The sequence below is a fragment of the Protopterus annectens genome, chromosome 8.part0 (genome assembly GCF_019279795.1).
Source record: "Protopterus annectens isolate FY-2018-M chromosome 8.part0, PAN1.0, whole genome shotgun sequence".
NCBI classification, from domain to species: domain Eukaryota; kingdom Metazoa; phylum Chordata; order Ceratodontiformes; family Protopteridae; genus Protopterus; species Protopterus annectens.
The window spans coordinates 169,336,456-169,360,817 of NC_056741.1; the positions used below are offsets into that span (position 1 = coordinate 169,336,456).

Sequence of the window (24,362 nt, forward strand, 5' to 3'; positions counted from 1 at the left end):
CAAGCTTCTATCTACCCCAGTTTTCTATGGTTAAACCATGTAGCTTCCCTAGTTTGAATGAAATCTGAGCTTGCAAAACATGGTTGTTTCAGAATTTGCTGTTATGCATGGTCACAAAGATGACTTTTTATACCCAAGACGCTGCTTAATTCTGTAATGTAGTAGGAAATGGCCTTCAAAGTCACACTTCTAGTTTAGGTTACCATTTGTTTACATCTTCAGTATGAGCCAGTGGACTTCACTAGAGTAGACTTTTCCTGAAGTCCATTATCTCAGTTACTTAGAGCAATGGACTGGTTAAGTATATGGTCTTAAAATAGTTACCCCTCTTGCCTTCCATATTGGTTTACCAATTGACATTTTTTTTGGAACAGAACCTGTTGGGTTGCGTGTAGTGTTTTTTCCCCTGCCTGTTGGAGAAACTTTCAAAAATTAATATTTGCAACAAGTACAGTATGACAGCAAGCTTGTATAGAAGTTGCATACTTCCTTTGGTGATGGTCCATGAATACAAGAAGGTACTATAGCCTGATTGTATGGTAGTGTGATACCTTGGGGAAAGGATCTTTTATAGTGAAGTCGTAATTTAAAATGTTCTGCCTGTCTGGTGAAGTGGTCATTTAAAATGCTCTGCCTGTCTGGAAAACCAGTCTGTCATCACTGGACTAGGAATTGGAAGCCTCTATCCATGAATTGAGGAGGGTGTGTGCCACTAAAACAGCACATAGATGATGATAGTGTTTCAGAAAATCTAAAATGTATTCTGTGCATGTACGTTGTGGTTGGAATTTTACCCGAATTTATAGCATTCCTTTACTGATGATGATGATGATGATGATGAACTAGTGCTAAGCACTGAATATATCAAAGCATTGAATCTGATTATATAATTTTCATAGTTTCTGTATTTTCTGGAGACATTATTGGCATTCCTAGAAGGTGGAACTCTTAACCGAGTTCAGAGGTGGAATTCACTTTTAGCCCAATTGTCATTTCTGGACCCAAGAGATACTGTTGTAACAGGTGCCACTCAGCAGCAATAAAATCTTGAGTGAGACTGGACACTGACTGTAATAATGTTATGCGAGTAGCAGTGTTTTAGAGGGAGGGTACAGCTGTTCCATCACCTGTCTAGCTTGGGTATTAGAAGGTTGCTGTACAAAGGGAGGAACTCTGTAGTGGAGGTGACACTTGCATTGAGTCCTGTTGCATTATCAACTTTCTCTCCTGGGAGCCAGAGGGATTTAAACTAAGAACATGAGGGTGGGCACTTGCATCAGAAGTAGGTACAAGGAAAATCCAAAGTTGGACAACTAGTTGGCGTAGTTCTATACTTGACTTCTGAAGGTGCTGGAAAGGTTAAACAACAGAGAAACTACCTGAAATGTTCAGACTTAGGAATGTTCAGAAATAGGAAATTCACCCTGGGGATCACTTCTGTGGTTCTACCTGACATGGGCATAGGAAAATAATTTTCTTGGGTGGCGAAAGCCAGGGTACCTTTTTGGCTAGGCTTGTACAGGCCCTAGGGTCAATAGCCTAGTACCTACCTACCTATGAACCTATGAACCTATATGTATAAGGTACTCTCTCTTATACATTACCCTCTACGGAATTAATGCGTATGTTATTAATCACTATGAGTATTATAATTTGTACTTAAAAAAAAATTACTTATATATTTGTAAGAATTGCTGTTTTTTTAAATTGATCTGTCATAACTTCTATATTAATTTTGTATGTTTCTTGGAGCTTTTCTCTCCGGGCCTCTACTGAAAATGGGCATGTATCCAGCTAGACTAGCCCAGTCAACAAATATAAAATAAATAAAAATAAATAAATAATAAATACAAATAAGTTAACCAGCATACATTTTAATTATCAAATGACATTTTAGCTCACTTTAAACCTCCCATTCTGAAATCTGTCCTACTTTTGTGAGCAGCCTCATAAAGCATATTACCTTGCTTTTTCAATTTCTCCCCAAACTGAAAAAAAAAATAACAACAATGTGAACATTACTGCACAAAACACAATTAGATAAAAGTCACAAGCATAACCTTAGCCTGCCAACCCAACTAAAGAAAAATAACTGACAGGAGGGGAACAATACTGCTTACATAGGTTTGCTGTTTAAGTTCTTGAATTTGCCAATGAACTGACACTCTCTAAAGTATTTTAAACCTGTGCTTCCTTCCTGTAAAATTTGAATACATTAGTTTTTAAAGTGCTATGGTCATGAGATTCATGTTACCTCATGAGGTATCAAGGCTAATCAGCAACTACCTATAGCTCTAAGTCACAGTGAAATTTAAATATAACTAAACAAATCTTAAAGATAAACATGTAAAAGGAGCTTTTCTGCTGAACTTGTTCTGTAAATAATTTTCTTTCATTTGCATAATACAAGTAAATAAATAAAATGAATAAATAATACAAAAGACATGAACAAAAAAGTTATTTTTTTTTACACCAAATGTAATCAGAAAGCGAAGAAAGAAACAAAGTTTAGCAGTTTAGTGTCAAGGACTAAGCTATAAGCTGCTAACAAGCTTCATTCAGTGGTCCAGAGTTTGATTCCCTTAGTTCCCTTCTACCTGCAGCACAAGTCAAAGCAAGTCAATTGATAAGACAGAACTCAAACGTTACCAAAGAGAAACATTCCTAGTGGTTTACCTGGTTAACAAATAAAAAATAGCACAGTCAAACAATATGTTATGAAGTTATAGCAATTAATATTTCACATGGCTGTGATGACTTCTGTATAAAATTACAAATACCCAGAGTCTGAAATTTCTCAGTCAACTGCTCTAGGGACAATTTTTCATCAAAACAAATAAAAATATAAAAATACAATACAATGGTGTCCACCAGGGTTGGTTTTATAGGGAAATAATGAAAATTCAGAAGTGTGGATGCTCTCACAACAGAGTGGTCTTTTTTCCCTATAATATCTCGCAAGTCCCAACAGGCCTTCCATCAGGCATTTCTACTTACCTACACAACCAATGACGCCCACCCTGTCAGGCATTATGTTATTTCTACAACTGGTAACCTACAATAAGAAATGCAACATTTGCAGGATGACTAATTTTACTGTAGGCTTTCAGTTCTCAGATGTACAAAAAGGGATAAGCACCAGAAAGAAATATTCATGCTGCTACAGTGTACAAAAATATTTTATCTAGTATAGTAATTTGTTCACTTTGCTGTAAAAGTCACACTTATTTCACCAGAATACCCCATATACAATTCCATGGTAAATAGTTATTACTAGGCATTATTTTAAAACATTTCTTAAACAAAATTTTACAGAACAAAGAAACAGAACTAACAAGACATCAACGTAAACTGAAAAAATTGATGTGAAAAACAGACAGAGTCACAGAGAACAACGTGATTAAGTTGGTATGACAATGGTCCTCCTAACAATCATGTAATTAATTTGGAATGATGATGGTCCTCTTAACAATCACTAATTTCTGTTCCCGTCCCTCCCTGATTAATTTTCAGCTACAAATATAAGAAAAAAAAATAGAATGGTTTTGCCATGCTTTTTTTGCATGCAGGCTGATGCAGTGCAGCAGTCAGCGTAACTTAAATGAAATATATATAACAAAATCAAATGCTTATGCTAGCCCTAGCTTTGCTTTTTACTGACACAGTTGTTTTTCTTTTAATTTAAGCAAAGTAGCAAACTAAGCAGCAGTGCACATTGTCACTGAAATGCAATCTCTAATCTGTGAAGTAGCTAATATTACCGAATACCCGACAGTCTTTCAGCTCTCAGCGACAGCGCCTCAGTCAATGATGGTCCTCCCTGATTGAAGCTATGAAGTTCGTTAACTCCATGACTGTCTAAAGACTAAACCAAAGTACTGACTGTTTCTTGCTCTCTTTTCCCAGCATGCAAAGTGTGGGAAGAGAAGAGAGCAAGAACCAGTCAGTACCCATCCAGCCATCCACATCACATATGTGACTGCGGACGTGGCAGTCCCATCTCCTTCTACTTTACTGCGGTTGCAAACCACATAGACTTCTGGGCATCACACTGATGCCTTTTGTCTTTAATCTGGACTGCTTTTACAGCAGTCCGGATTTACAAAAACTAGTTTTTTTTTTAAAACCCGGAACTCACCGGTCACACACAGTTCGAGTTCTGGGACTAATTGCATAGCAAGTCTGTCAGTCAGACAGTTCAGAAGCAGCCAGCCAGGAGTAGACTACACAAATAAAAATAAAAATAAATATTTGTTTTTTTAATTTATTTTTCTTTCCACAGCTGAGGGGGGCTGCAGTCTGATGGCATGAGCCACCACTGGCAATAGTCTTTGGTCTCTCTTAGGAGTTGGAGCAAATACACCTCAGCAGCACATAATTGTAGGTTACCTTATTAACTAACATCAGCAGTTTGCTCTGGCAATTGTCCAGGGTAATCCATATTGGGGCTAAGTGAAATATCACACATTAGTGTACTGCTGGTAGATGTCTTATTCACAGTATGTGAAATTAAAAAAAAAAATGCACATACATGTTATATTCAATGTCAATAATAAGGCATCATTCATAGATTCATAGGTGTTTACTAGGCTAATGACCACAAGGGCCTTTTTAAGCCTAGACATGCATCCCAAATCTCTGGCAAGTTCTGATACCCTTGTTAAGTGTAAGCAGGGTTTAGGAGATGAAACATTTACAAGCTAGGGCCTGGGAGATGAACCATTTACAAATTGCCTCTGTCCATTAGAGACATACATTCCAAACCAGGGATAAATCATCAGAATTATATAAGCATTATTTAATCTATTCATCTTTCCATCCATCCATCCATCCATCCATCCATCCATCCATCCATCCATCCATCCATCCATCCAATCTTCCATCCATCCATCCATCCATCCATCCATCCATCCATCCATCCATCCATCCATCCATCCATCCATCCACCCATCCATTTTCTAAAACACTTGTCCCAGTGAAGTTGTGATGGTAATAAGCTGAGCAGGGTAGCCCAGGCATCTCTATTCCTATCAACAGTCTCTAACACATTCTATGAGATCCCAGGCATTTCCGAGCAAGCTAAAGAAATACTTTCTTTAGACTGGTCTCTTTCTGACCCAGGGGGTCTTCCTAATGGGTTTTGCCTTGTACACACTCTGTTAGAGATGCAGTGCCCAAATCAATTCATCTAACACCCCTTAGCACAGAAGATCTGTAGCCCTACTATGTGATCTTTCTGGATTACTGATCTACTCACCCTGCACTGCTACTGAGAGTGAGCCCATGTAAAGGTACCTCAATCCTTTAACTTTTACCTTTTTTTCTGTGAATTCCCCTTTGCTTAATGCCCAAAGCTTGCAACCACAGGTGAAAATGCTGAAAAAATGTCTTGTAAAATGAGAGTTTCTTCCTATGACTCTTTGCTAGTTTCACCAGCACAGTCCTGTCCATTGTCTGAAGTGATGCCTTTTATGCACCTATTTGTAGTCAGTTCTCCAAAAACTTCCCCTTCTCTAATGAGCAGAGCCCAAGATGTTTAATCTGCTCTCCTTTCATCTACAGACAGAAGTACACTTTTTTGTCACACAGAACTATGGCCTCTGATTCAGAAGTGCTGAATGTTATCCCACCTGCTTCAGCCTCAGATGTGAACCACTCCTGTAGATCCTGGAGATGACAATCACTTGAGCATAAGAGGACAGAATCATCTGCAATCAACAAAGATGCAACCCTCGAGTACACAAGCTGTGCCTTGATTAACATAAAGGGGGACAAGACACAACCTTTGCAGAGTTCAACATGCAAAATAAATGTGCTGTATGTTAGTTAATGCTACAATTTCAGGGAACAAGTCATACTCCTCAGCTGCAGTGACTGAGTGACATACGGCACTAGTACTGGGACCTCACAATGCAGAGTTAGGCAAGCATGCTTTCTGCAGTTCTTCAAAATACATGTGGACAGTACTGCAAAACTCTCACAATGCCATGTTCTCCTCAATATCAGTGCAAGGATGGAAATTGCACTGCTTTTCCCAGAGTTATATGCTCAGCTATTGAACAAAGTCCTTCCTCCTGCACTCTGGGTTAGGGAGGTTAAGTAATGTAATGTTTCTATAATTAGAACACGTCAGTATGTCCCCTTTTATAATTCTTATGGCCAACATACCAGTTTGCCAGTTTAGGAGTACTACCATATCTTCCATGAAACAGATTAACCAGAAGTCACCAGCATTGTCCAGTGTTGTCAGCACTTCTGGGCAGACCTCATCCATTCCTGTAGCCTCTCATTAGTGCCTTGGTGCACCTACAGTATTAATTCCTGTAGTGCAGTACTTATCATGGTTCTTCAGAGGTTAAGATCTCTACTTGAAAGCTACAGGGTCCGGGGTTCAGTCCTGATCTCCTTCACTGTCTGTGTAAAGTTTGCACGTTCTTCTCATACCTTCTTCCCAGAATAATATTGGTTGATTGGCAAAACAATCCTTGTATATTTCATTCTATGTTAGTGCCAGTGGTTAACAGGTAGCACAATCCCCCTTCATGCAGAGGATTGTGGGTTCTACTCCCACACAAGGGAGACTGAGTGTTAGCACCTGCAGTACAGCATGAGGAGGGTGCTACAATCCTGACTGTGTCGTCCTTTGGATGAGACATTGAATCAAGGTCATATCTGCTTGAGCTGGGGATAGTTCAGTTAGATGTAAAAGATCCCACAGGATCTATAGAAAGGAGTACAGGTCATTTATTTACATTTTACATTTTTATACAGTTCTGTACATATTTACAGATTTTCAAACTGTTATGCATTTACTTAATTTCTACCTTACGCATTCTATTCTTCATCTTAATACATTTTTCTTTTAACTAGACCCCACTCTTTTTCCATAACTACCATCAGATTTTTCTTAATATGAATGATAATATCCATTTTCCATTAAGCATAAATTAATTTAATCTCTCATTCTAGATTACTCATATATTACTGAAAGAACTTTTTTCCATTATTTTATATTATTTGTTCGTATTCCTATAATACCCATATTCAATTATATGTATATGTATATTACTATTTTTTAATTCTCCAAAAAGTTTTCCTCACATAATTCGTTCCCATAGTCTCAGAACTCTTTTACATTAAAAAAAAAAAAACATGTTCTGTAGTCTCTTCTTCACCACAATACAAACATATTATCTCACCTTTTTTTTTATAAGGCATATTTGTTTTTGCTGACAATTTCTTTAATCCCAGTCTCCATAGAAAATCTTGACAGTCTACTTTGCTAGTCTGCTTATTTCTTTCTTTTATAACCATAATTATTTCTTCTGATACAATTTCCCATGGGTTAACAAAATAATAGTGTACCAATATTTATTTATTTATTTATTTAACATTTGTTGACCGGGAATGTCCGACTAGGTTCCACAGAGCCTGTTTTCAGCAGAGGCCTGGGGAGAAATGCTCCAGATGCATGTCTTTGGAATCTATTAATTATTATTATCAATATATTCCTCTACCATGTTCTTCAAACATTCTATTTGATCTATGCTTATCTTCCACATTTTTATTTTTTCTTGATAATTTTCTATTTCTTCAGTAATAAATTCTTTTTCTCTCTTATTTCTTTTTATTGTCTCCCAGAAAAATCCATATGTATGCTTAAGCAGTCTTACTACTAGTTTCTTATTTTTTTCATTTATCCATCTTAACACTTTATGCAAATTCAATGAAGCTACAAATACTGATGGATTTAATAGTCCCCAAGCCCCTCATTTGTGTTCCTATATAATACTTCTGTCTTGACAGGATTTAATCTAGATCCCCATATAAACATAAAATAATTGTTTTTCATACATTCTTGGGATCATATGCACACTTGATAAAGGGACATTTTCCTTTTAGGATAATCTATATGCTTTCCATTGACAATAAATTTCTTTCAATTCCTTTAACATATTTTCCCATTGTGTTCTACTTACTATTTCATTACCAAAATGTATTCCAAATATTGACATTTCTTTCACTGTAAACTGTATTCCTTCTATCTTTATCTTATCCCCCAACCTTTACTTTTATCCTTATTTAATGTCATGCCTATGTAGTTTAAAAAATCTACCACACAAAACATGGCTTCTTTCATCCATAAATTATTTTAATAAATGTAATAATATCATCTGCATATGTCATTAAAACTAGAATATTTACACTTGTTTGCATTACATATTTCCCATTTCCCTTTTACAATTTACCTTATTTACCACCATATTTATAGCTAAAGCAAATAATATACCACTCATAGGACAGTCTTGTCTTATCCCATCACTCATCCCTATTTCTTTACTCAATGAACTATTTATCAAAATTCTTATATTATTATTACTATATGCTGTCATACAAACTTTTTTAATCTTGGTACAAAATTATATGCATCTATTGATTCCCAAAATGTCTTATGGTCTATTGAATCAAATGCTTTACTAATATCATCTACCATAAGTCTTACATCATCTCTTCTTTTTAAAATATCATCCACAATTTCTCTATCATTAACAGTTCTTGCCATCTCCTTCCTTTCATACCATATACATTTTCTTCCATTATATTCTCCATTTTATTTTCTAATCTTTGTTGAATTAGCTTAATAAAATGTTATAATCTGCATCATTTAATACTATTTATCTCCAGTTCTTTGTATCTTCTTTTTATTTTTTCCAAATAAGTTTTAATATTCCACTACACAATCCCTTACAACAAAAAAATTTGTTTAACCATTCATTTAAACATGTAACAAGTATTCCTTTTGTCATTCCGTTATATTTTGATACATTTCATATCCTATTCCATCTGGACTGCTACTGAGTCTATATTTACTTGTCTAAGGACTTTATCTAATTCATGCATAGTTTTCTCTTTCTCAGTTTCCTAATTTACTTGATTTGAAAAAAAAATTAGTTTACATATTTTATTACATTCTTTCTTTTGTCTTTAAACATTCCTTCCGCATAATGAATAACAGTGTCCCTTATCTGTGTTTGTTTTCTTGCTAGCTCTCCTTTCTTATTTTTATTATTCTCATTACACTGCTAACTTCTTTCACAATCTTACTCAAATATGCTGACACCTCTTCCTTGTAATAAATATCTTTGTTTATATAGCAATTACTTAATATTTTCATAGTTTTTTGTATAACTCTTTTTCTTTATCATAATACTCTCTCTCTTATTGTTTTCTGTCTTTTTGAAAACATTTATTTATAGCTCTACATATCTTTATTTTTCTATCCTTATGATTTCCCTCTGTCATTTAAAGAAAAATTATTATATTTAGTTTTAAATGTAATCCACCATTCAGACTAAATAACGTGAAATGGTTTCATAGTAACATGATCCCAACATAATTGCATGATTTATTTTCCCTTTTCATTCCATTCATTTTCATTTATTTGTTTTTATTCCTTTTCATCTCTTTATATGTTCTTTATTTTCATTTATCTCCATCCATATTACTAAATAGTCTGTTAACCCCATTGCAACTACTTCTTCTACTATCCCTATTCCTTTGGGTATTATAAAATAATCAGTTTCTGATTTAAGAATACCTCTTATATATTTCCAAAACTTTATCTTCAATATAACTAACTTGCCACATTTCATAACTTCAACCAAGTTTCTTATATGCTTTCCTTCCTTTTTATTTTTCCTCTTAAATTACAGTTAAAATTTCCTGTTATTATGATATTCATGTTCACTACTATATCCAATAATTGTTAAAATAAAACATCCCTTTTGTTACAAATAACAAAGGCATATGAGGAGATAATTCTATATATTTTTCTTACCATCTCACAACAATAATAGTTAATATTCCCATCCTTACCAGTGTCATATCTAATGTTTTTACTAATCTCCTACATATTACTGCTATATTCAAACATCATTCATTTCCCAAACTCCATATTATATTTCATTCCCATATTTTTTCTATTTGCAATATTTCTTCATTTGTTAAACATTGCATGTCTTCTAATACAATTATACTGACATCACATTTATTACACCATTCTAAAATCCCTAATATTTTCATAATATTTTTCATATTATTTACATTTACTAAATAATTCTTAAATTGTTATGCTCTCTTTTCTTTAATTTGAAGGAGATCATATACCCTTTTTTAATTTGCATTGCCTATTACCTGTTTCCTTTCTTTTTTCTTTTAAATTCATTAATTTAAACTTCCTTTTCCTATCTTTCACCCATCTTCCAATGGAACTCTTGTTTTCCTTCCACTGCTTTCTAGTTTATATCCTCTTCATCACCATTTTCTGATTCTTTTTCTACCACCTCTCTATCTTCTTGTTTCCTATTGTTCTTTTCTAGATTATCTTCAGTTTCAATTTCTAGTTATTTTTCATTTTGTTCTATATCCACCCATAGTGTTTCATTGTCATTTAGCTATTTATTTGCAATCCATCCATAAATGCCCAATTTATTTATAACATTCTAATTCACATTTTTGCATCCTGTCCTGTTTTTCCACACATATAGTTTTTTTTTATCACAATTATTCTCAAAATATCCTTCTTTGTCACAGAAAAGCATGCTTTTGTTTACTACACCCCTTTTACCACCAACATTTATAACACTTGGAATGTACAAAAAATTTTCCATTTCCATTTTCATAACAACATTACAATCACACTCCCCAGTCAATAAACCTCTATTGTCATAAACTTTTGAAATGTCCATCACTTCATTACAAACATTTTTAAATGTCTTTTCAAAGTCTCTTGTTCTACTTTCATCCAAAATTGTTTATGAATGTTTTATATTCTCCTAAGAAAAAAAAAGGTTTTACTACATAATTGTTCCATCGGTTACCATTTTGTATCTTTTCATATTCACCCCCAAATTTTCCATTCCATCAACAGCCTGAAAAAATGTCACAAACTGTTTTTTTTTTGTTTATCAAAACAAAAGCTCTTAGCTCCTGTACATTCACACCCAAAGTAGAAATATAGTGTCCCATACTTTGCATCTATTTAGTTTGACATCCTTCTTACTTTGTATTCTCACTACATACTTTCTTTCAGACCATCTCTTTTTCTTTCTGCTCAAGTTTATCTCTTACTGTCTCTGCATATGTCTTGTTTTTTGGTATAACATCCCTTTTAGTAATTAAGTAATTTAAACAATCTGTTAGATGGCTTTCTACACTCTCCCCTCCTCTGCCAATCACCACAGGTGTTCACCAAGGCTCCATCTTAGGACCTCTTCTATTAAACATGTTTACTAACAATCATTATAAATACTGTCACAGTTCAACTCTCATCCAATATGCAGATGATTCTAGTCATCAACTCATCTGATTGTTTCTCAGACTTGTTTTCCAAAACCCAACAAACTTTCACAAATATTCAAACCTGGCTAACCAATAATCAGCTAATACTCAATGTTAAGAAAACTAAACTACTTCTGGTTCTGCCTAAATCACTCCCTCATTACACCTCACCTTTTACTATCACCTCGTTAGACAACTCCACCATCAATGTTGAATCACATACCAAACTACTGGGGGTCATAACTGATGATAAATTAAAGTACGACCTTCATATAAATTACTGTATTAAAAATACTAACCAAAAGCTTGGCTTACTATACCGTAACAAAATAAATCTCATACTAGAGGCAAGATGGTTACTCTCTTTTGCTTATCTCTTACCTTGTCTCTTCTATGGCTCCTAAACCCTCACTAACCTACAGACAACACTACTGAATAAGATATAAAATACATATTACAAAATAGCTAGATTTGCTGCCAACACTCAACCTAAATCCCATCACTGCCTGGCTTGAAAACAATGAACTGGCTTGAGTTCCCCAATCAACGTATTTTCTCTCAACTTAATATTATCCACTCCATCCTGTACAAACCCTCCTTCTGCCCTAACATTTCTAACATCTTAAATTACTACCTCTCAATCAGAAAACTTAGAAGCACCAGTCAAATCCTCCTTAACATTTACAAACCTAAAAAATCAATTGGAGAAACCATCTACAACTATCTTTCCCCTATCCACTGGAATAAGCTACCTTTAATAATCAGATCTATCACACAGCCCCACCCATTCAAAATTGCCCTAAAAGTCCATTTTACTAATACCTGGACTTGGTCCTGTACACAATCACCGTGAACTTAATCACCTGACCCCCATTGCGTACAGCCCCTTCTCAATTCATACTTAATTCTAGCCACAGAACTCTAGCTCTTAATGCATTTTTTCACTAAATTGATTTACTACTCATATTTACCTCCCTCCCTTCTTTTCCCACTTAGCTTACTCCCCATTGTAAGATTTCACTTGATTCTAACTACTACTACTCTCCACACTTATTTATAAATTAAAAAATCTCTAATTTTCCCTGTTTTACCCATAGCCAACCCCCCACAATCCTTTTTTTCTCTGGACACTTAACCTTTTTCTATCAACTTCCCCTCAGCTTTTGACTATTGATGTACATGCTGTTGCTTGTAAGAACTAGGACTTGATATACAGTACTTTCTGTAATCTTATCTTAAACTCTGAGTTAATTGTCATTACGTCCCTCCAAATGGGGAATTCCTTATGTATTGGAGATATATGAAAGACTTTAGCATACTGTTTTATTGCCTTTGTTGTAAATTACACTTTTTAAACTCTCATGCTACAAATGGGAATCCAAGCATTATAATGCATGTTTAGATTACCTCATGTATACTGTACCATTTGTAAACATTATTGTGGTGCATGTAATACTCTGTGGAGCTTTTCTCCCTGGGCCTCTGCTGAAAAAGGGTAGAAGCTCAATCAGACATTACTGGTCAACAAATGTCAAATAAATAAATAAATAATTACTTCCTTGTATTCCTTCTGTATTTTATCCATTATTTCAATGCAAGATACATTGCCTCCATTCTCTGGCTGGCTTAGGATTAACATAACTTGTAATATATCATCCCACAAGCTTCCCAGCTGGAGAGTTGTAACAACAGAATCGTCTTTTACTATTGATTTTGACTCAGCTTGAAACACTACCTCCTCTGAATCCTCTAAGTCTCACTGAGAGTTGACATTTACGTCCACTGCTTCAATTGTCTTGTCCATGTCATGCACCATCCTTCCAGCTACCAATGCACTAGATTGAGACGTGCATGTAATTGTGGCTAGCTCTTCCACAATTATGGAAAAACAAAGAATAGGGGAAGTTCCCTGAAGTCCTGAACACATTTCCCCTAGTAGAATAAATACCACTTTGGATCTCCCTTGAAAAGAGGCAACTAGCCTAATAGGACTAACCTGGTTAATAAAGAATAAATAATAATAAATAAATTAATTAATAACTTTACCCCTGTGTTTGGCTGAAAAAGATCCCTGATAATCAGTTTGATTACCAGGTCAACAAATGAAGAAATTAAAATGAAAAAAACAAGACCTTATCAGAAATAGACTTAGTCCTATTAGATTATTCTTGTACTGTCTCCTCAGAGGGAGACATGCCACAGGATTTAGAAATTCCACAAAGTGTTTTTCCTACCTCTGGACAGTGTCTTCACCTTTGCTGAAAACAGTCTTGGCAAAGAAAGTCCTCCCTCTACTGAAATTGCTGGATAGTTTGGCAGATCATTTTGATGCCATCTGAAAGCCATTATCGATGATCACATTTGCTTAATTGACTGATTCAGTCTTCCTGGCCTGTTAGATTTTCTGGATGAATCTTGAGATCCCCTATTCTAAACAGCAATTGAAAAGGTCACACAGAAAAGCCACATAAGCAAAACAATGACTAAAGGACCTGGGCAAACCAAAGTTTTCACTGTTTAAAACCTTAAACCTCCTTTTAAGGACATCCATAGAATATATGCAAATTATCCCTGAAAGACATCCAAATGTTCCAGCTCTATGGCTTCTAAATGCTCAATGAGTTTTTACTTTTTTAAGTCTTTATTGACACATTCCAGCCAATAAAACCAAACCACAGTAGCATATGACATGCAATTTAAACATCTACATTGTGATATCATTTTAAAAATGAATTTGGAGAAGTCTAAGAGTGCTACACAGGATACCAGGTTTGAATGTAACAAGGAGATTTTTATTATAAATGAAAATGAGGAAAACAATCTGAAGCTTTTCAGCAAAATATTTGGGGACATCAGGATGTAGGTGGTTTAATATATGAAGTGTTGACATCAGCTGCAAAGGGGAGAAATATAAAAGCTGATTTATTACTATTAAATATATTTTTGTAAATAATGGTAACTATAAATGGAAAATAATTTAGTTATTGGAGATATTTTTGATTTTGTTTTTGTGAAACAACAGACATTATTAAAAAAATGGTTTCATAGTACAGATGGATGGAGCTGTGGTTGCAGTCCTGGTAATACTGCCTCAGGTAGCAGACCCAAAAGCCACAGGATCAACCAAGTGGGGAAGAAGAGAGTGAGCATCAGAAAGCTAATTCATTCCTCTTGGAGGGAATTGTCTGGTCACAGGCCTGCATTAGGTTGCATAAAAGCTGGAATTGCACCAACTCACATAGCGCTCTGGGGATAGTAACTTATTAACTATGCAGTGGCTTAGTTAGTGTGCATGAACAATTGTTTTGCAGCATTTGCCTGGCAGTTAGAGAAGGCTAGTGGACATGCATACTCCAAACATCTATGCCAGATGACCTATCTATACTCAACTCTTGCCTCCTACTTCATGGGCATCAGATCAGTTTGCTGAAAGGTATGCTTTCATGGAAAAGAGAGACACCCCAATAGGAAGAGGCAGGGTGCAAATGCCAGGGATGATGGAGGAATCAGTTGATCAGGAAGGTGCCATGGGGATGCTTGCTGGTCAGAAAAAAAAAAGGCCAAAAAAATCATGCTAAGGTTACATCAAATTTACGATTATGCAGCAGTAGTTATTGTGTAGAAAACAGTCGATAAATGCTGTCTTTTAAAATTAGAACTCAGTGGTCCTGTTCTTACCTGTTCTTCTCTGCTGTTGATCACTACCAAATCTGACTCTATTGCCAAACATCTGTCCCTACTTGCTGTCCAGCTTAAAAATTCTTCAGAAAAGTAATAGATTTTGTTTTTGAAATTTAATCGCCTGGGAGAGGTTTCTGAAATGATCCATTCCAAAGGAGGAGCTCCACAGGAACTTCCTATTATAAAAAATATACACCAATGGAAGTCATTATATGTGCTTCATTTGAAGACATGTAAAACATATACTAGAAAGACTGAAATATCTGTCTGTTAGCATTCCTGCAAATACTTTTTTTTATTATAAGCAATGACCATTTACAAACCCAGTTTTCAGGTAAATATTAAACTTGCACAGTATTCTTCATTCACTTATTATGAACATATGTTAATACAAATATAGAAACAGGAAAAAAGACATTGGGTTTGTTGACTGTGCCAGATACTTTAGTCTTTACATAGCCATCCCACCACTGTCATTCTATCACATTTTCTATTTGTCTCTGTGAGTCCCAAACTGTTCTGTTAACCAACTCTCTACCACTGCTTCCAGAGTGCAACTTCTTTCTCTGTAAAACATTATTTCCTGTGCTTTTTCAAGCAGACCAGCTTTCACTGTGACAAATGTTCCATACATTCTAACCTACCATTCCTCTTCGACTCCACTTCTCTCATCTCACTCTAGCAATAAATTGTTTTTTTGTAACTTTGTAACTAGTTTTTGTATTTGCATTTCTGCCGTCATTGATGACCACACACTCAGCTTAATTGCTTTTCTCTATGTGGCTAATAAAGCAGGACACATTGACCAGGATGATGTCTTACCAATCATTTCAGTAAAGGCAGGATGATCTCAGAAGTTCTGCAACCCACATCTCTATTTAGTTAAGTACGTACACATGTACTTCTTCATTAACATTATAGTTTGGCTGGTCCAAGTTTTCCACAACTATGATCCAGGCCAAGGATCACAGATGAAATACAATACAATGTGAATACATTATGACTGCAAATAAATATAAGCACTTTAAAATCATAGAACAGAGATATAGCAAAACAAGTTGTAAGCACTCAAGCATAGTATTTCAACAGTGATGCGCAACATCAATGAGGAACTTATATTATCCTATATCATATTTGTAACACATTACTATAAAGTAAGAATAAAGTTGCATATGATAAGAACAACATATTTCTAAAAAAAGTCATTGTGATTATTCATTTATACTTATGAAAAACAAAACAAGAATCTAAATGGTTAATGACAGAACCCTTTTATTCATTGTATCCATAAACATTGCCAATGAGTGGCAGGCAACGTGGGCTAATATTTTTTTTAATACACCTTTATTGAATTATCACTTGTGACACAGGCAAATTTACATTTATATAAAACTAAACAAACCATATTAACAAGTTCACATTTACAAACATTATATATCACATGTATTTTCTATACAATATAATCAGATCAACATTACATAACTTTTTCAGTCCCTGTCTTTTCTTAAACCTCATTCCTTAAAAACATATTTCTGCATGTATTGTTTCTACAGTTCCCATATTTTTCTATGTAATTTGCTCCTAGCCTTTTCTATAGACCCCACTTCCTGTTCTTTTATCTCTGATTCAATCTTCACTACTTTAAGTACAGCTGGTTTAGACTTCGGTTTCCATTTTCTAGTAGCTGCTTTTTTGGCAGCTACCAGAATTAAACTTAACAAGGCCTTACTATGTCTAGGCAATCCAGATCCTGTATCTGAGCTCAAAAAATAATTTTCTTAGTTACACTTGTTTGTTTGCCTAGTATTCCTGATGGGGTACTCTGCAGGGAATTTATAAAGTCTGTCAAGTCATTATACTCCTAAAACATATGCTCCTGGTCACCTCTTTCTTTACCATCACACCTACATTTGCCATCTACCTGAGGAAAAACTCTTTGGAGTCTGCACGGGGTATAAAAGTACCTACGCAAACACAGTCAAACAAAAATCTTCATTCTTTAAGATTTTGTTATATATTTGGTAGCAATACATATGTCTTCCCATTGTTTCTTTCTGAATTGCTTTTCTAATCTCTGTCTTCCTAATCTTTTCTGACCTTATCTGATTGCTTTGTATATATAATATTTTTTATGCTGTACTAATTATCTCATTCCCTTATCCATTTTGTCTTTACTTACATTCTGAAATAAATCCCTGATAGAAAAGGCAATGTTGAGCCTGCAGTACAGATGTCATGGCCTCTTCACATTCTATTCTATTTCCCTCTCTAATTATTCATTCCCAATACCATGGTTCTTTTGCCAGCTTCCTCCAATAAATTCCATCCTCCTCTTCCTTGTTTTCTGTACCCATAATTGCAGTCATCACTAGTGGCAGAATCTCATTTTTCAATTTCCACATTGGGTTAGCTCTTTGTATACATTTTGCTACTTTATGAATATAATATTCTGTATAACTGTTGCTATTTTCCTTAAGGATCTGCATCTAAAATCCCACTCTCTACTTATTTCTTGAATCCCCCTCCACGTCATCATCTTCCTTTTCCATTTTGAATTGTTTTCTGCCTGTGTTATGTATAAGAGCCTTAACGTTGTAGCTCTAAAATATCCCATCAAATCTGATAATCCTATACCACCTTATTCTGTTGGAAGTATCAGCTTATCCCAGTTGAATCTTTCCCTCTTCCCATCCCAGATAAAATCCTTCAACTCTTTATTAATTACTATCCACAACTTCCACTCATGTTAATAAAAATATGCCTGATCTGTGTATAAAGCTAAATAGACTAAACACATTTTTACTGCTTGCCCCTTGCTATCCATATCCATAGGCAAGTACTTCCAGATTTTCAATTTTTGTATTATTTTTTGTTTAGTCTTTTCTCACATATCTTTAGGTACCATAACACAATCCCTTTTAGTTCCTAAATATTTCATTTTATCATTTCCCCATAAATATTACTATTGTAGAACAAATTCATGTGTTGGTACATAATTTACAGCTATAGCTTTGTTTTATCTTCATTAATTTTATATCTCGAAAAACTTGAAACTGTATCAGAATGTTCCACAACACTGAGATATCCTTTTTCTGGTTTTATCAGTTACAAATTAATATCATCTGTAAATAAAGCCAACTTTTCTTAATTGCCATACCAATCACATCCTTGAATTTCTCAGTCCCTTATTTTCTTTGATGGTGGTTTTAAATATAATGCAAATAAGAAAAGGGAAAGAGGACAACCCTGCTTGGTTCCTCTCTTAAGACACCTTATTAGACAGGAAACTTCCCCCTTTGATTTTTGCCTCTGATCCCACATATATCCTCCTAATTAATCTTATTCTTGTATCAGGGAACCCTACCCATATAATCTCAATTTATTTTGTCAAATGCTTTCTTTACACCAAGACCCCCCCCCCCCAACAACAATAGCATTTTCTTACATTCTGATTCTATCTAGATTTCCATTGTTGTATTAATGTTGTCATATGTTTGCTTCCTCTCCAGAAAACCACATTGATCCATATCTATCAATTCTGTCAATGCATTTGTCATTCTTGTAGCCATTATAGACATAAACACTTTATAATCATGGTTTAAAATTGAAATGAGCCTATATGAAGCTGGATCTGGTGGGTCTTTACTGTCTTTAGGTATTATACCCACCACAGTTTTTTCCAGGATGTTGGTGCATCCCTCCTAATACTGTTAAAAATCCTTCCAGATATTTATTACTTTCTTCCCTCATAGCTTCCAGACTTTCATAGGAATACCACCTCATCTTCCTCTAACCTTGACATATTTAAATCTTCATAAATATTTCCATTTTTTATTTCCTCATTTCTCTGCTTTGTACAAATTCTCATATAATTTCCAAAATATATTTAATACTGCTACAGAATTTCTGATTGTTTTTCCTTGTTATAGGCTCCCTAAGTTTGGCAACAACCCTTTCTACATTCTGTTACCTCAGTTCTTATAAAAGTTTTGTGTTCCGGAGTTATTATGAAAAACAGTTGCTTAACAGAAATCATTCTAAACTTCATGCATATTATCCAGATATTCCCTTATTTTCTCTTTTGTACTCTGCAGTTGTGCATCTTCTTATTCTGTGAGATTTCCCTTATTCTGCACTTGTTGATCATATCTCTTTTTGTTTTATTTCTACCCTAGTTTTAAACTCCACTCTCATTTTATCCCAATCACTATAACTTCTGGAGTACTTTCTATCTTCTCTAATAACTCCGGAATAATTTCCACTTCCCATTCATTAAATTCTTCACATTTTAACAGGTAGGTCTATTTTTTACTACATCACCTTGCAATTTTATCTCAGTTATTACTGGCACATGATCTGAAATATCTATTTGTGTGTGTCAAAGATCTAAATTAAATGCACATGTTAATGTGAAATTTCTATCTAGCCTAGCCCAGTTATTGTCCCTTAGGGAATAATATATACATTCTCTCAGAGTTCCAGCTACTGAACTCACATATTCCATATCAAACATTTTCATAAATATCTTCAGAAATCTACTCTCTTTTGTTATATTTTCCCTTCAAGACCTACCAGACCAATTTGTGTTCTTGCAAATGAAATTCCAGTCCCCACGTATAAGTAATACTCCCGCTGAAAGCTAATTATTTCACCCAAAAATTTCTTAAGCTCCATTGGCAACCTTTTAGATTCTTTGTCTGAGGAAGTCTGGTGTTTTGGATGTACTTTGCTGTTTTTGTATTAAAGTGTTCGCTGGCTTCCTCTTGAGCAGTGCTTTTTTCTTAGTTTGTCTTTCTTTGTTTTTTTTTTTTTTTGGAAGTTTAAAAGCAGATTGTTCCCATGGTGATAGCTAGATTTAAGACACAGATGTTTAGTTTAGTTATTATAGTGGCTGCCACAAGAGGAACTGTCTGTATGTGAAGGCAGGGAAGATGATGGTCCATATAGCAGGCATCTTCTTGGGCAGCTTTTTGAGTCTGCTGCAGGCTATTGGTTTGAAGTGAAGACAGGGTTAAATGGGAGATAATTGGAATAAGTATGCAGTGAGGGGGCAGTTAGGGGATATCAGATCTGCAGTAGGGTGGTAAAATTCACAGGTCTCACTAAAGAATGTAGCCCTTGATTCTAGATAGGAGATTAGTGTCAAAGGTGGAGCAGTTACTGCTTGGCTATACCTCTGTTGCGTATATGATAGTTTCCCAGCTCCCATTTAGAATAAGGAAACATAACTATCTGCTTTCTCTTCCTTATAAAAGCTACTATTGTAGCATGTTTGGCAATTTGGAAATTACTCTGTTGTGTTATAACAGGATTGTGGCCCTCCATGTTATTGTCCATTTCCATTTACTCAATGTTCAATTTCTGGTTCTCGTTTCCTCCTTTACAGGTATGCTGATCCTGAGGCAGGTGTTTCACCTCAGTCTGTGGAGTTTGCGTAGGAAAAGCCATAACTAATGGGGTCATATCCCTTAACTGCCCATATTTTTACCTTATATTTTTAGTATGTTCCTCGTAACATTTGTGGTTTTCCGGTAAATCATTTGAGGATTGACATCACTAAATAATGACAGATGACTGAGATTCAGACTTCATACCCTTCAGAAAATGCATGTTAATGAAAAATGTGTTATTCTATTAACTTTCTAAGTTTATAAGAGCAATACTTAAAATCTGTCCCTAGCTTTGGGCCTTTGACCCCCCCCCCCCATTATTTTTGGTTTTGTCCACATTTCTTACGCTAAAGAATAAAGAGGTATGAATGGGGTTGAGGATGCTAAGCAAAAGATCTAGAGTAGCTTTGTGATAGGTTTGTCCTTAGGTATTGAGTGCAGTTCCAAAAGTAACTAGGTTGCCATACATTCAGAGAAGGGAATCCCAATGGACAAGAACTGGCTGAGTTCTGCATACTATGAAAGTCCAAATTGTGAAGATTGTACTTTGGTCACTCAAGGAATTAGGTAGAATTACAATTTGCATCTACAGGATGGATTAGTAAATACAAGGTCTATCTGTGAGCTGTTGTAGCCTACAGGGTTTAGCCTGGTTGGCTCATTAACTAATTGGTTGATATTATGGTAAGAAGATAAACTCTTGTGGACACTGCCTGCTTTGTTATTCCAATTGGAATTAAAGGTCCCTAGGAATATGGAATTATATTTATTCCATTTTAGTGTATTTTGGGAATATTTTCTATAGGCTGGATGAAGAAGGTGGCAAAATGAGCATGACTGCCGTCTTTTTATATTTACTGATTATGGGTAGAACAGTAAGTGTTGTGTCAGTTCCAGCAATTATGGACAATTTATCAGATTATGTTTTAATATGAATAATAGTAAAGTACTACAACAAATGTTAACATCTGTTCTATTTTCATAGTAAATATGGCACTTCTATTAGATGTAGAATGAGATGCAGGTGTCTTTCTCAAGGCAAACTTTGGCAATTGCCAAAATGTCAGGATTAAGCTGCAATAGACTCACTTCAATGGGGTCACCTTTATTATTGACACTATGTGTGTTTAGTAGAGCTGTGTTAATTCATCTAGTGGAGGACAAAATTGCTTTGGTGATAGATGAGCTTAGTGAGGGTGTGCAGGGATTTATGTACATTGGGGATGGGTTGATGGGAGCATACGAATGTGATTTAAGAAGGGCCTGGGTTTAAGTGTCTATATCCTAGTGTCAGAGTAAGTAACATGGACATATGAAGTAAGCTGTGAATGTTTTTTTCCAACAGTTTTCATAAGGGAATACCATGTTTATGGGCAACTTTAATTGTCCCACTATTAACTGCAAATCATATGAAACTAAACATGTAGGTAAAGAGAGTCATGGATTTTGTAAATACAAACTCCCTGGACCAGATTGTCACTACACCAACAAGGGATGCAACCATACTGGATTTGGTTCTCAGTAATATGGCAGAGTGCTGCACACCTCTTAGTGTAATGTCTTCTTTGGTAAGGTTAGACCATAAAAATGGTCTCCTTTAAAGCAAAAATAAAACCTGGAACCCCAGCTAACCCTAGAATATTTAAGAACTACCATGAGCCTAATTTCCTACTATTAAGTGATAACCTAGCAGAATTTCAAGACCTCATAAACCCTGAGAACACTGGTGCCCACACAAAACTGTCCACAGATACCCTATAAAGCATGTTAATAGCTGCATAGAGGCAGCTGCACCCACCAGGAAGAAATACAGAACAAACTCAAAAAACAAGCACCCTGGTGGAATCACAACATCAATAGGCTGTATAAAAAAAATCATCGCAAAAATTAGGAGGTGCAGCACCCAGCAGGATAAAAATATTCTCATCAAATTAAACAAACAACTCAGAGGACAAATAAAGTCTAGCAATGCCAACTTTGAGGTAAAGTTGGCCTCTCAGGATAAGGACAACTACAAGGCATTCTTTAGCTATGTCCATAAACTCAAAGGCAATGTACAATTGTGTGCAGAGCTCATTGTAAATGGAGCCACCTATACTGAGCCAAAAGATATAGCAAACCTACTGGCCAACAAATTCAGCTCCAACTTTACCTCTCTCTCTCTCTCTCTCTCTCCATCAACCTTTCCTCAGCAAATACCATCAAATATAACCCCCCCTGTTATCACTAGGGAGTAGTTCCTTAATGGTCTCTCTGAGATTAAGAACACTGCATCAATGGGATCAGACAATATCCCAGGATGCCTTCTAAATAACATGAAACGTGATCTATCAGACCCTCTGGAATTGCTATTTAACTACAGCCTCCAAACAAGCTTCATGCCTCATGAATAGAGAACAGCAACAGTCATCTGTCTGCACAAAGGTGGGTCATCTGCAGACCCTAGAAACTACAGACCCATAAGTCTCACTAGTCACATATGCAAAGCCATGGAAAGAATTATTATGGAAATGATAGATAATGACATAGGAAACCTCCAGACACTGGACACAACTAAAACTGGTTTCATCAAGGGCAAGTCATGCCTGCTCAACATGATGGATATATTTGAGAAGGTTAGCAAAGCAATGGATGAGGGCAAAATGGTTCACACTGCCTACCTTGACCTGGCCAAGGCATTTTACATAATCCATCACTTAGGCATTGTTGACAAACTTAACAGGTTAGTCACAGACCCATATGTCACCCACTGGATAGCTATCTGGCTCACAGACAGGACCCAGGAAGTTAGAATTGGGGAGTCCTCCTGTACAAAGAGGCCAGTCACAAGTGGAAACCCAATTCCATCTTCCTGGATCCTATCTGTGAGCCAGGAAGTTAGAATTGGGGAGTCCACCTGTACAAAGGGGCCAGTCACAAGTGGAGACCCTCAAGGATCGGCCCTGGGACTGCTCTGTTTTTTGGCAATTTCTTCTCTGACGTCAAGGCCAATGTCATTGGCCCCTGGCTCACTAAAATTAAAAATTAGGAGCTGTCATTGAATTGCCCACTGACACAAATGTTCTCCAGGAAGGACTGACATAGACAAACAACTGGTGCCAGAGTCCTGGACTAAAACTAAGTGTCAAGAAATGCATAATAGTATCCTTTTGAAAGTCCTCCACCCCAGGAAACTATCATATTGACAACATGCCCCTAAGAGTTGACCCAGTAGTCAAGTACTTGGAGAAACATATAGATAGTAATCTAGCCTTTGACCATCATGTGTCTACAGTAGTAAGGAAATAATTTTATGTTGTACAAATTAGAACCAAAGGTATGGCATCTAGGTCCTAGAGGAGTTCATATATTTCTTACATGAAACACAGGAGGGAATAATAATATTAGCTGGGGACTTACATTTACCAGAAACAGACTGTGATAATATTGGTTCTACAATGTTAGTAAGGAAATTATTCACAGCATATATTCAGGAACAACAATTGCTTCAGATTGTAAAATAACCTACCAGGGACAGAACATACTAGACATTGTTTGTATTCCCAAAGAAATTACTGTAACTTCAAGTCAAGTTGTTCCACCACTGATGTGCAGTGATCATGGGGTTATAAAGGTTAATTTGTTGCTAGATAATTCTGCCAAACTGAAATCTAAGCCAATGCACAGAAGGTTAATTACAGATTATATGGACGCAAAACAGTCACTATGTAAAACTAACTGGAGTGAGATGTCCTGTGGAAAAACTGCAGATGGAATGTGAAAAGTTTTGAAAGAGAAATTGAGTGCAAAAAATCAAAAAAATGTTTAACATCATGATCTAGGCATACAACATCAGGCAGATATATTTCCATATTTCTATAAGAACAAGATATCTGATTAATGTAAGAGACAAAAAATACAAGAACTGGAAGAGAGGTTGAACGACAACTTTGAAAACTGAATTAACAAGCT

At 35.5% G+C, this 24,362-nt stretch overlaps 1 protein-coding gene across 3 annotated transcripts in view; it reads right to left on the reverse strand.

Moving 5' to 3' along the window:
- Positions 1 to 24,362, reverse strand: part of LOC122808689 (hepatic lectin-like) — a 440,487-nt gene that overhangs the window by 128,135 nt on the left and 287,990 nt on the right. For all 3 annotated transcript variants that reach the window (XM_044079677.1, XM_044079675.1, XM_044079676.1), the window contains one exon: positions 15,019 to 15,197. In XM_044079677.1, the coding sequence (XP_043935612.1) occupies positions 15,019 to 15,197 (179 nt within the window). The remainder of the gene's footprint in view (positions 1 to 15,018; positions 15,198 to 24,362) is intronic.